The sequence below is a fragment of the Zootoca vivipara genome, chromosome 15 (assembly GCF_963506605.1).
Source record: "Zootoca vivipara chromosome 15, rZooViv1.1, whole genome shotgun sequence".
In the NCBI taxonomy this organism is placed as follows: Eukaryota; Metazoa; Chordata; class Lepidosauria; order Squamata; family Lacertidae; genus Zootoca; species Zootoca vivipara.
In genome coordinates this window covers 31,668,046-31,680,255 of record NC_083290.1, presented here as the reverse complement: position 1 = coordinate 31,680,255, position 12,210 = coordinate 31,668,046, and the positions used below count along the sequence as shown (strand labels likewise).

General features: G+C 46.4%; 1 protein-coding gene across 1 annotated transcript in view; it reads right to left on the bottom strand.

Moving 5' to 3' along the window:
- KIRREL3 (kirre like nephrin family adhesion molecule 3) overlaps nucleotides 1-11,786 on the bottom strand; it is a 314,241-nt gene extending 302,455 nt beyond the window's left edge. Inside the window, exons 1-3 of the mRNA XM_060268593.1 lie at nucleotides 11,434-11,786; nucleotides 10,188-10,264; nucleotides 9,971-10,048 (exon numbers count right to left, since the gene is read on the bottom strand). Coding sequence (XP_060124576.1) covers nucleotides 9,971-10,048; nucleotides 10,188-10,264; nucleotides 11,434-11,786 — 508 coding nt within the window. The remainder of the gene's footprint in view (nucleotides 1-9,970; nucleotides 10,049-10,187; nucleotides 10,265-11,433) is intronic.
- Between the last annotated feature and the right edge of the window lie 424 nt (nucleotides 11,787-12,210).

The window sequence follows — 12,210 nt, the reverse complement described above, 5'->3', positions numbered from 1 at the left end:
ATCAACAAGTGTTAATGAGGGCGGACAGACTTCTTTGTGAGGTGACTGCCCAAAGGGATCAGCAATGAGGGAGTTCAAAGGATCTATGGTGGTAGGGTTGGGAGTGATGTAACCAGGAAGCAGAGAAAGCAACCATTAAACTGGATTGTGCCCTGCAGCACAAGTTAGGCTGCAGAGAAAGGATGATGCTTGGGCTTATTGTTGCTGCTGCTATAGAATAAGCAGGTGTATTTTTGGGGTGCTGCTGCTGTGAGCCCTTTCCTAAGCAGGCTCAGGTTGATGTGTAAATAAACCATTCATCATAAAGACACTCTAGCTTCTGCGGTGCCTAATTTTCTAAAGGAAACACAAACCCTGGCTGAGCACCTGGAACCCCTGGGATCTTCTCACACCTTGGAACTCAGGAAGAGCTTGGACAGAATACTAGCATATTAGAATTACTATTAAGGTTACTATATTTCAATAAGTGAACACCCGGACACAAAAGTTGTTGAGTTTTTGAGCTTTTCTTTTTGTTTGAAATTTGCCAAAATGTACATGCCTGACATGGGCTGCCATACGTCCATATTCTACCGATCATTTCAGCGATTTCCATCCAAATGCTGTTTACAAGAGCCAAATACAGGCTATGTCCAGGAAATTCTGGGCGTATGGCAACAAATCACTTATGATTATAGAAATCACTAAGAAGCTGATTTTTTGGGGAGACTTTGTCAGCAAATTTGAAATGGAGACTGAAACTAACTAATGATAGACCTTCAGTATTACATTTTAAAGGCAATGTCATGAATTTGTGGGTCTTTGTAAAGAAAGAGCAAAGTCTTCAGAATAGGCACAGGAATTTAAAGTTCACCAGCTCCTTATTGTGCTATTCCTTTACAAGCAGGTGTTTTGAATGTTGACAAAGGCTTTACATGAAGCCTGAATAACATTTGGGGAAAACACACAGAGCTAATGGAAAATCTCCTCAGGGAGAACACATTTGGCATGACTCACGATGGCCTCACAAACAAAATGGCTGCCATTCTTCTGAAGAAATGCAACCTATAACGATAGAAGAAGGCATAGGATATGTTTAATATGGGTAGGTCAGCATTTTAAAAAATAAAATCCTGGGAAATGCCCCAGAACTGTTTGGAAGGGTTGGTGCAGTCCGCATGTGGTCTCAGGAGGTATCCATGATTAAAGCTTCACTTCCAAGCTTTGCTGCAGGAAAATAAATTTTCAATTAAATAGGCACTAGCCTCAACAGGGAGTGCCTCAAATGAGAGTGCCTGATCACCTCATCTGTCTCCTGAGAAATCTCTATGTGGGACAAGAAGCTACAGTTAGAACTGGATATGGAATAACGGATTGGTTCAAAATTGGGAAAGGAGTACGACAAGGCTGTATATTGTCTCCCTGCTTATTTAACTTATATGCAGAATTCATCGTGCGAAAGGCTGGACTAGATGAATCCCAAACTGGAATGAAGACTGCCGGAAGAAATATCAACAACCTCAGATATGCTGATGACACAACCTTGATGGCAGAAAGTGAGGAGGAATTAAAGAACCTTTTAATGAGGGTGAAAGAGGAGAGCACAAAATATGGTCTGAAGCTCAACATAAAAAAAAACCCAAGATCATGGGCCACTGGTCCCGTCACCTCCTGGCAAATAGAAGGGGAAGAAATGGAGGCAGTGAGAGATTTTGCTTTCTTGGGTTCCATGATCACTGCAGATGGTTACAGCAGTCACGAAATTAAAAGACGCCTGCTTCTTGGGAGAAAAGTAATGGCAAACCTAGACAGCATCTTAAAAAGCAGAGACATCACCTTCCTGACAAAGGTCTGTATAGTTAAAGCTATGGTTTCCCCAGTAGTGATGTATGGTAGTGAGAGCTGGACCATAAAGAAGGCTGATCGCCAAAGAATTGATGCTTTTGAATTATGGTGCTGGAGGAGACTCTTGAGAGTCCCATGGACTGCAAGAAGATCAAACCTATCCATTCTGAAGGAAATCAGTCCTGAGTGCTCACTGGAAGGACAGATCCTGAAGCTGAGGCTCCAATACTTTGGTCACCTGATGAGAAGAGAAGACTCTCTGGAAAAGACCCTGATGTTGGGAAAGATGGAGGGCACAAGGAGGGGGACGACAGAGGACAAGATGGTTGGACAGTGTTCTCGAAGCTACGAACATGAGTTTGACCAAACTGCGGGAGGCAGTGGAAGACAGGAGTGCCTGGCGTGCTGTGGTCCATGGGGTCACGAAGAGTCGGACACGACTAAACGACTAAACAACAACAGCCTCAACATGTTCTCCTTGAGCTTGCTGTTCCAAAATCCTACTGCTTTGTCTGAAGTGGGCCAGACAGAGACCATATCCATGCTACATATTCAGAGTGGTTTAATGGCCAATCCCTCTTCACAGAGAACAGGGCCATCTTAAGCACATCCAGAGTCATGGTGCAAAGGTCTCTCCGGCGCCCCCTCCCTTTCCCAAAAATTAGCCTGGGGCGGAGGGCGCCATTTGGGCTGCCTGAAACTACAGCCTGCTGCCCAGCGGCCGGAGGAGCAGGAGGCGGTTGCCGCGCCACAACCTGTGATGATGGTGGGACAGTGGGCACTGGTGACATGGAGGAGGCCCCTCGGGAGCTGCTCCCGCCACTGCCCCTCGCGCTGCTCCCTCAGGCAACAGCGGCTCGGCGGACATGGGATTCCCACGGCCGAGGGAGAGGAGGAGGCGGTGGAGGAGCCATAGGGCTTAGTGGCTCGTTGCGCCCTGCCAATGCTGCAGTGCCCCTGAGAGGCTGGCGCCATGGTGCAATGAGCCACTAGCCCCTATGGGAAGAAGGCCTCAGAGGGAATTGAGAATTGAACCTCTGGGAGGGGAATAGAGGCCTCCTAACCAAGTCAAACAAACTATAGACTTCTTTGGAGGAAACCAAAATGCATTATAGAAAATGCGACACCAGAGGGCGATGTAGAGCAGTAATCTGTCACCAATGGGAAATTGCAGTGGGAGCTCCCCCCTTTTTTCTTTTCTTTTTTTACAGCGTTTTCCAGATCAGTGTAGATCCAGCCCATGACTGTTTAAGGTGATATCATAGTGTTTTTAATGTGTGGTGTGAATGTGGCTACTGAAAAAACTGTCAATAACTGCTGAAACTTCTTTCTCTACCCCCCCCCTTTGTGTACTGATCATTGGATGAGTTTTCTGCATGCCTAATAATACACATACCTCAGATTGTTACCAAGGATGAATTAGCATATATGATCATTGATGTTGAGTATATGAAATTGCACATCACTGTTATATTTATGTTCTCAAATGTGAAATACACACACACACACACACACACACACACACGCAGTGGTGCCTCGCAAGACGAAAGTAATTCGTTCCGCAAGTCTTGCAATAATTTTGTCTTGCGAAGCGCGGTTTGCCGCGGCAAAAAGAAAACGACCACCCAAAACTTCGTCTTGCCAAGTGCCAAAAACATCACAAAACGCTTTCATCTTGCGAGTTTTTTTGTTGCACGAGGCATTTGTCTTGCGAGGTACCAGTGTGTGTGTGTGTGTGTGTGTGTGTGTGTGTGTATCACTGCTATGTCTCTGGAGAGCCTTCTATCTTGAATCTAACATTGTCTAATCTAATTAGCATATTGTCTGCTCCAACTTGCTGGTTCTATTTTATTTTCCCCTCCCCTCCAAGCCCAAGTAACTCTGTTTCAAGGAACTGATTAGCCCCAATCATCCAAGGTATTTTATCAGTTGTTATTGGTCCTTTCCAAGTTACCGGTATTCCTTTCATGCAGCAAACACACAGTCATTACTTGTTCATTATGAAAGAACCAGACCTCTTCCCTTAAGTAATAATTTCTGTTGTTGGAACCTCCTTGTCATTCTTTCCAACACTCAAATCACAACATCATATTGCTGGGAAAAGCAATCCCCACCCCCACCCCCCACAACTAGTGCAGCTGCTTCTATAAGCAAAGTAGAAACTGCCTTTGGTTTAATTCAAAAATGGCTTGCTAATTACAAGCACCTTGGACACAAAAATGAAATAATTTTTTTTTACACATTAAGTTCTAAATTGATTTACAAGTTTCTTTATACTATATCCTAAATCTGAGTCCTCAGCGTAAATTGCTATTCAGACAGTAATTCTGAGCGAACACCACCAAAGCAGACTTTTTAATGGCACAGTGTAACCGTAGAGAAAGCTTAGAAAGCTTCAGAGTATCAGGAAATGTGGGGTGTATTATTACTAGAGCAGTCAAGTACAATATTTTCCTGTTGCCTACAATGGACACACAGGGCAATGTAGCTCCAGTTAGGGAGGACTTCCTGTCATACCTGCTCTGGAGCTTCCTCCCCCTGCGTGTGACAAGGTAGATGGGCATGACCCTAGCTGACCAGATAAAAGCTCTGGCCCCACAACCATCTCTCTCTTGGACTCTTACTCTTTTACTCTTGGACTTTCAATCTCACTCTCCTGGTTCTTGGCCAGCACCAGTGGCAGAGCTTCATGCTCCAGCACTGGGGGACGGAGGGCAGGTGGGGGGGGGGCTGGCATGCATCCTGGTGGCGTGCTGTCCTGGGCGCGTGGCGCACCGCCTGCGGCGCAGGGAACCCAGCACAGGCAGGGGGCAGCCACAATGTCACCCCACCGGGATTGCGCTGCCGGGGGTGGGGCGCTCCTCTTGCACTCCTCTTCCTCTGCCAGTGGCCAGCGCATGGCTCAAGCTTCACATAGGATTCAGCCCACAAACAGAAAGTCTGAGATGTAGCCCAGCCTTCTTTTCACTGTACCGCAAGCTAAAGCCTGCCTTCAGATTGCTGCTGTGAACGGAATGTGAGTAAAACTTTATTCTTAGTTTTATAGAAGACTGTGTTGAGTCTGTGTTGACCCTTTTCACAGTGGTAAACAGCTCAGGCAAAGTACCACAAAGCTGGAAGCAGGCTATAGTCGTCCCAATATTCAAGAAAGGCGACCCTAAAGAACCTACAAATTACAGGCCAATTAGCCTGCTATCAGTAATTGGGAAGTTGTATGCCTGCTTCCTAAGTAATAAACTGACAACTTTTCTTAATGAATATAACATCCTATCTGAAGCCCAGGCAGCCTATCGAGAGAATCACTCAACCACAGACCACTGCCTAATGCTGTCTTCCCTAGCCGAAAAATATACCAGGCCGCTTCAGGGCAAGCTCTTTGTGGCATTTATGGATCTGAAGTCAGTATTCGATTCTGTCCCCAGATCCCATTTGTGGACCAAATTAGATCAGATAATACAGGACAAACGTCTCCTCTTTCTTATAAAAGCCCTATATAACGAAACCAAACTGCAGGTCCGATGCGGTCAGCAGGGACAGCTATCAAATAAAATCGAAATGAGTAGGGGGGTTCGACAGGGTTGTGTCCTGGCCCCAACATTGTTTTGCTTATTCCTAAATGATCTAGAAGAGTGCCTAATGGATGCAGATGGTCACCTTCCAAAAATAGGTATAAGAAGGACCCCCTTGCTGCTTTATGCTGATGACGCGGCCATAATTTCACGCACCAGACCGGGTTTGAAACACCTGTTGATGAAATTTTCTGATTATTGTCTTGGAAATGGCTTAACAATAAATTATGAAAAATCAAAAATCCTAGTATTTGAAAGAAGCTTTTTCCGGTTAAACTGGTCGCTGGATGGCCATGAACTTGAACAGATTAAACATTTCAGCTATTTAGGACTAACATTCCACCATACAAGATCATGGAAGTACCACTGGCAAACCTCCCTTCAAAAGGCGGAGATTACAAAAGTAGCCATACTTCGATTCTTCCATACAAAGGGCGGCAAGTATGTACTAGCAGCTCTAAAAGTATTCAATGCAAAAACTGTCCCCCAAATCCTGTACGCAGCAAACGTCTGGCAGAATGGGGACCTGCCTAAGCTAGATGGCTTCCAAGCACAATTTATTCGATCCTTGCTTCAGGTGCCCAATTGTGTTCAAAATTCCATACTCCTGCTAGAAACAGGTGAATGCCCAATTTCAACAAAGGCATGGTGGGCTGCACTAAAACATTGGCTCAAGATTGCAGTATTTGAACTTGGGGAGGGACTGTATAAATACCTGAACAATGAGGAATACATCAGCCAATGGCAGAAAACCATGGCGAGAAAAGCCACTGCTTTAGGTCTGTCACCCACCCAACTCTATTGCCTGGGATATGAAGGTGCCCTAAAGACCTTAAAGCAAAGACTTTGGGATAATTCACACAGTGATCTACGACATCAATCACTTGCGATCTGCAGTCCATTGGCAGTAGGAGTACAATATGGGCATGTCTTTAAGCCAGCAGCCTATATTCAAAACTTGACAGTGCCAAACTACCGAAGGCTGTTCACAAAAGCAAGACTGAATGTTTTCCCCTCTGCAGTGCTGGAGGGCAGGATGAGAGGAGTACCCTACCAGGAAAGACTGTACTCGTGCACCCATGATGTAGATTCTATAAAACACATTGTGCTGCACTGTGGGAAGTTTGAGCAAGCTAGGGCTGAAGTGATTTCACCCCTGCTAGCCTTGCTCCCAGGAAAATCAGAGGATTTCTATATCAGGTTCCTATTGGAAGACCAGTCAAATGCCAGAACACTAGCAGTGGCAAAGTTTTTATCGGTGGTCACAAGAACTAATGTTTCCTATTCCGAATTTGAGTAAGATGTCTGAGTGGTTTGAGGGCGGGGTGTCCCAGCTGTGTATCGCTTGGTAGCGAATTGATGGGTCTATGGACCGTAATAAAGATTGTTGTTGTTATTATTATTTTAAGAGGGAAATAAAAGTGGAAACTTATCAGGAATAACCCAGACTGAACAAGTCAGACTGGATTGCTTAATTAAAGGATTCTAACGAATCATCAGCTTGCTTCCAATAAGTTGCAAAGGGAACGTGCTCTGCTGTTTACTCACTAGTGCGGGTGAGGAGAGATAATATCAAAACAGTATATCCTCTCCCACCTTCCTTAACATTCCGACAGGAAGGTATAGAGAACTTGTGTTCTCCATCTTTATCTGATGAAGCACTACGTCCAACCCAGGCAGACACTGGCTTTTGTGAAAGCTTTCTTGTTCATTCTTTGTTAGCCATCTCCCTAGCCTATAATTTCTTGGCCCTTTCACTATATGATGAGGCAAAAAGTAAAATAAAAGAATTCTCCTTCCAGAATTTGCTAAATGCAAATTAAATCAAAACTCTCTTTCTCTGCATATATGCGAAGCCTCATGAACGGCTAAAGAATACAAGGAAATACAGTTATATTTGCGTTGCATTCCAATATTACAACTTTTAAGTTAAGCAAATTTATATTCTGAACCATGTAATTACAAGGTTTCATACCTATTCCTCTTGTGATTACATTGTGAAATGTGGTTGGTTGAGTATAGTATCATAAGCTCTTACTGGGTAAGGGTTGTAGAACTGTTGATAAGCTACTATTCTCCCCTGCTACAGGCTCACGGGTCAGGAAACCTTGCCAGCCCAGATGTTGTTGGGCTCCAACTTCTCTTAGTCCCTGCCAACATAGCCAATGGCAATGACAGTTGTAGTCTAACAACATCTGGAGGACCAAGGGTCCCCTACACTTGCCACAACTGCTTTATTTTATAAACTATAACTACATAATTTATTAAGGTTTGCAGAACACCATGCATGTGTTTCTTCCTCCTGCCCTACTTTCTTCCTCAGAACAACAACCCTCTTTCCTAGATTTGGCCAGCCTTTCTTAACCTTGGGTCCCCAGATGTTCTTTAACTACAATTCCAATCATCCCTGACCAGTGGGTCATGCTGGCTAGGAATGATGGGAGTTGTAGTCCAACAAGCTGTAGGGACTCAAGGTTGAGAAAGGCTGGGCTAGGCTGTGAGACAGTGATTGCCCAAAATAACCCAATGAGTGTTGTAGCTTGAGCCAGGATTTGGCAGATCAAAGATAATATCATTGTTGAAGAGAAAGAAAGATGGATGCCCTTAGCACAAAGGGACTTTTCATAAACTACCCAGAAGGAGGGGATCACATAAATGCAACCGTTTTCCCTGGTTTGTTCCTGACCCTTCTGTGGAACCAGCAACTTGGAATGTAATTATAGTCAGCAGAAAGGAAGACGTACTATCAACTTCTGTGGTCAAGGATAAGCAATTTGAAGATCATCTCTGCCTGTTTCCACTTTTGACACCAATGGCATTAAATATGGCAGTGTTAGAGACTCCATCTGTTGCATCAAAACAGCAAGTGTCAAAGCTATAGGCTGCTGAGATGCTAACTGAGTTTACTTGCAAGTGTTTTTAATGGTTTAATGATTTCTGTTCACAATTACGCACATCTATTGAAACAGTTAATCAGTGGTTGCTTATAAGATGCTTGGCTGGTGGAGGGAATTAACAGTAATATACGTTTGCATTTTGTAGGAAAGAGCTCACGTGGGCCCCATGGAACCATCATCCCTGAGAGGGATGCTTGCTTAGGCAGCTTTAAAGCCATGATGTAATGTTGCTTCTCTGTTCCAGAGCTACAGCTAACCACCAATTTTGCAAGCTGAAGCCTCCATCTGCATTTAGAAAAGGTTTTTGACAGATATTTTCTGCAATAAAGTTGAAGAACCCTCAGGTACCAAGTGAAATTACCACCCTAGCTTCCAAGTTCCAGCCAGCAGCTATAACCCAAAGGCTTTAATCTTCCAACCAAATATAAGGCTTGAGATATACATAATAGGAACACCGCCAACAGTTGCTCACTAACTCTTTGACCACAGGGAGAGGTGGGTGAGCAAGGAAGCATCAATGGGGAGGTGGAGCAGCAGCAGCAGCAGTTCCATCTGGGCAACCTCCTGAGGATGTGAGGCCAAATGCAAAAGTAGGTGGAGAAACTAGAAGTCTAGTTTCTACACACACACATATCTTCCATCTAGCAAGCCAGAGGCGTTACCAGGGTTCAATGACACATTTCAGACAGGCAAAAACACTCACGAGGGTATGAAGCAGGGTGGGTGAGTGCTGTGGCTTGGGAAGAATCCTAAGAATCATGTAGAGAGGTCCAGAGGGTGACATTTGGCCCCAGACCTAAGGCTTTCCACTGCTGATCTAAGTGCAGTGGCTCATAAGAACATAAGAAAAGCCCTGCTGGATCAGGATCCAGAAAGGAAGCAGGAAGTGTTGGGACAGGAAGTCTATGGGAGGGTACTCTCTCTTACAGGACCTGCCCACCCATGAGGCAAGGTGAGGCGATTGCCTCAGGCAGCAGAATCCACAGGGGTAAAAGGTAAAGGTAAAGGGACCCCTGACCATTAGGTCCAGTCGTGACCGACTCTGGGGTTGCGCGCTCATCTCGCATTATTGGCCGAGGGAGCCGGCGTACAGCTTCCAGGTCATGTGACCAGCATGACAAAGCCACTTCTGAAGAACCAGAGCAGCACATGGAAACGCCGTTTACCTTCCCGCTGTAGCGGTTCCTATTTATCTACTTGCATTTTGACGTGCTTTCGAACTGCTAGGTTGGCAGGAGCTGGGACCAAGCAACGGGAGCTCACCCCGTCACAGGGATTCGAACCGCCGACCTTCTGATCAGCAAGCCCTAGGCTCAGTGGTTTAACCACAGCGCCACCTGGGTCCCTTGTTGAGCTTTCTTCCCTGCTTGTTCCTGATCTTCCTTCATGGTGGAGAGGAGGGGCACCATTTTGGGGTGTGCCTCTGGTGCCAAAATGCCTTGGGATGGCCCTGCTTCCTTATTGCAGTTTACTCAGAACAGAAACCCAGCCAGATGGGCGGGGTATAAATAATAAATTATTATTATAATTTGCATGAGTACACCCAGTATTGAGTAAAGAACTTGCCTCTACTGTGCGTATGTGATCTAAGTTAACAAAACAGGTGGAAGTGGTTGACTGCATGGGGAGGAGAATGGGCAGAACAAGTGAAAATAACAGAGGCAAAGACATTGCACTAACCTTCAGTCATTCGCCGGTACTTATCCTTGAACATGAACCCAAAGACCAGACAACATCCTCTCTTTGGGAGACCAAGTTCTGCAAAAGACAGCAAAGTAGATGGTGATCAGCAAAACTGTTGACTAAAAATGGGAGGCATTTGCAAAAAGAAAGAAAGAAAAAACAGTCTGGATCAAAGAGCATTTTAAGAGACCCTGGTTGGAAGGTGTAGCCTTACTAGATGCCAAGGTTTCCCTCCAGCAACAGGGGAAGGAGATGTGCTTTTCTGCTATGGAGGCCCCTGTACAGCTGTACCTGCCAAAAGAATGGCAAGGCACTCACTATAAAGTGCCAGCAGCTGTGGTCATAAGGCCCTGAAGCAGGGAGTTAACAGCAGTGGTGCAGGTGCAGCACCAGCAACAGATCTACTAATCCAAATGCATTCCATTGTCCTTGTTTCACCCAGAATTTTCCTATGAGATCGGACCATAGCTGCCAAGTTATCCCTTTTTTTAAGGGAAATTCCCTTATGCTTAATAGGCTTCCTCGCGAGAAAAGGGAAAACTTGGCAGCTATGGATCGGACCCTATTATTTCTGATGTCTTGCTTTTACCTGTTCCTGTTTTTATGTGCTTGCTTGCTTATTTATTTATTTATTCTGGCTTACTGATTTTATTATACTGCTTTATTGTTTGTTTTCTATATCTCTTGCAGTTGTTTTGTTTTTATTAAAACAAACAAACCATTAAGTGGTTTAGAAGTGCTTCCCAATAAAACAAGCAAACAGACAACAGTTTCTGCTTCATTAGCTGCCACCTATATTGAAGGCATGGGGTATATATTCAATATCCATATCTGTCTTGTCTATCTATAAACACATGCATGCAGATAATATGTAAATATATAAACAAAAAATCCATGGACGCTTTTCAATCAGATGTGAACAAAATCACTTATATTCAGGCACCAATTCATTTCAGTGCTATCATGCTATACCCATCGTGTTGCTGCTTCCCTATCCCTGGTACACTCAAAGATATATCTGAGCTGTGATGCAAACACCAAGCACAGGCACTGGGTGATTGTACTAAAACCACTTCCGCTATCACGGAGGTGGGGTTGTGGGCTTGGCCCGACAGAACTCTCGCGATGGGGGCTGAGTTTCAGCCCTCTCGCGAGGGGGGAAGCCCCGCCACGTCATAAACGGGCTGGCCAATCGGGTCAGCTGGGGCGGGGCTTCCGTCCATTTAAACCGGGGCGGGGCGGGAACGCGTCCTCTTTCGCCCCGGATCCCAGAGCTGGAAGTTCAACCTTCGGACCTCGTCGTTGGATCTCGTCGTTGGATCGAAAACTCCTCCCTCTCCATTTCCCTCTTCCACCTACCTGTTGCGCTATTCTGTGGATCATTTGCAGCGCCGTGATCGCCGGCACGAGCCCCTGGACCGCCGGGCTTCCTGGATTGCTCGATCCGCCGCTGCGGCTACCTCCGCCGCTGCAGCCACCTCCGCCGCCGCAGACACCTCCGGACGCCCACTAGCACCGGCGCCTGGGCCTCCTTCTTCTCCCTGTGTGCGGGGCGCGTCTCTTCCGCAGCGGCAGCCGCCGCCCCCGCCATCGCCAGCAGGCTCCCGCAGTGCACGCCACGGACGAGCTCTCCTTCGCCGGCTTCCCTAACCCGCTGCTGCAGCCGCCGCCGACACCTTTGGCGGGCCCGGGGCTCCGTCAGCTTCCGTTTGCCGTGGTGCGCGCCGCTAGCGCTTCCTCGTCGGTGACCTCCAGGCGGTAAAGGAGAGTGCCCCAGCTGATCCTCCCTCCGCGCAGCTGGTAGCGCTCTCATCTCCGCAGCCGCTTCCGGGTCGCCGGTGATTTGAGGTCGCTCTTGATCTGAGGTCGCAGTGAGTACTCTTCATTTTTAGGAGGGTCATTTCCAGCGGGGTTTTTGCTCCCTTGGCGCTTAGCCCGCTCCCTTTAAAGCTATAAAGCAAATAATTCAAAGTGCCCCCTCTTCACGTGACCCGGGTGAGGCAGCTCTGGGCGCCATTTTGAGACTGGCCACGTGTCACGGCTGCGGTAGCCATCTTGCGTGGGTCATTCCCAGCGGCCGCCATTTTGAGAGTGGCCTCCTGTGCTGGCTGTGGCAACCATTTTAAGAGGGTCATTTCCAGCGGCCGCCATTTTGAGAGTGGCCTTCTGGGCTAGCTGTGGCATCCATTTTAAGAGGGTCAATTCCAGTGGCCGCCATTTTGAGAGTGGCCTTCTGT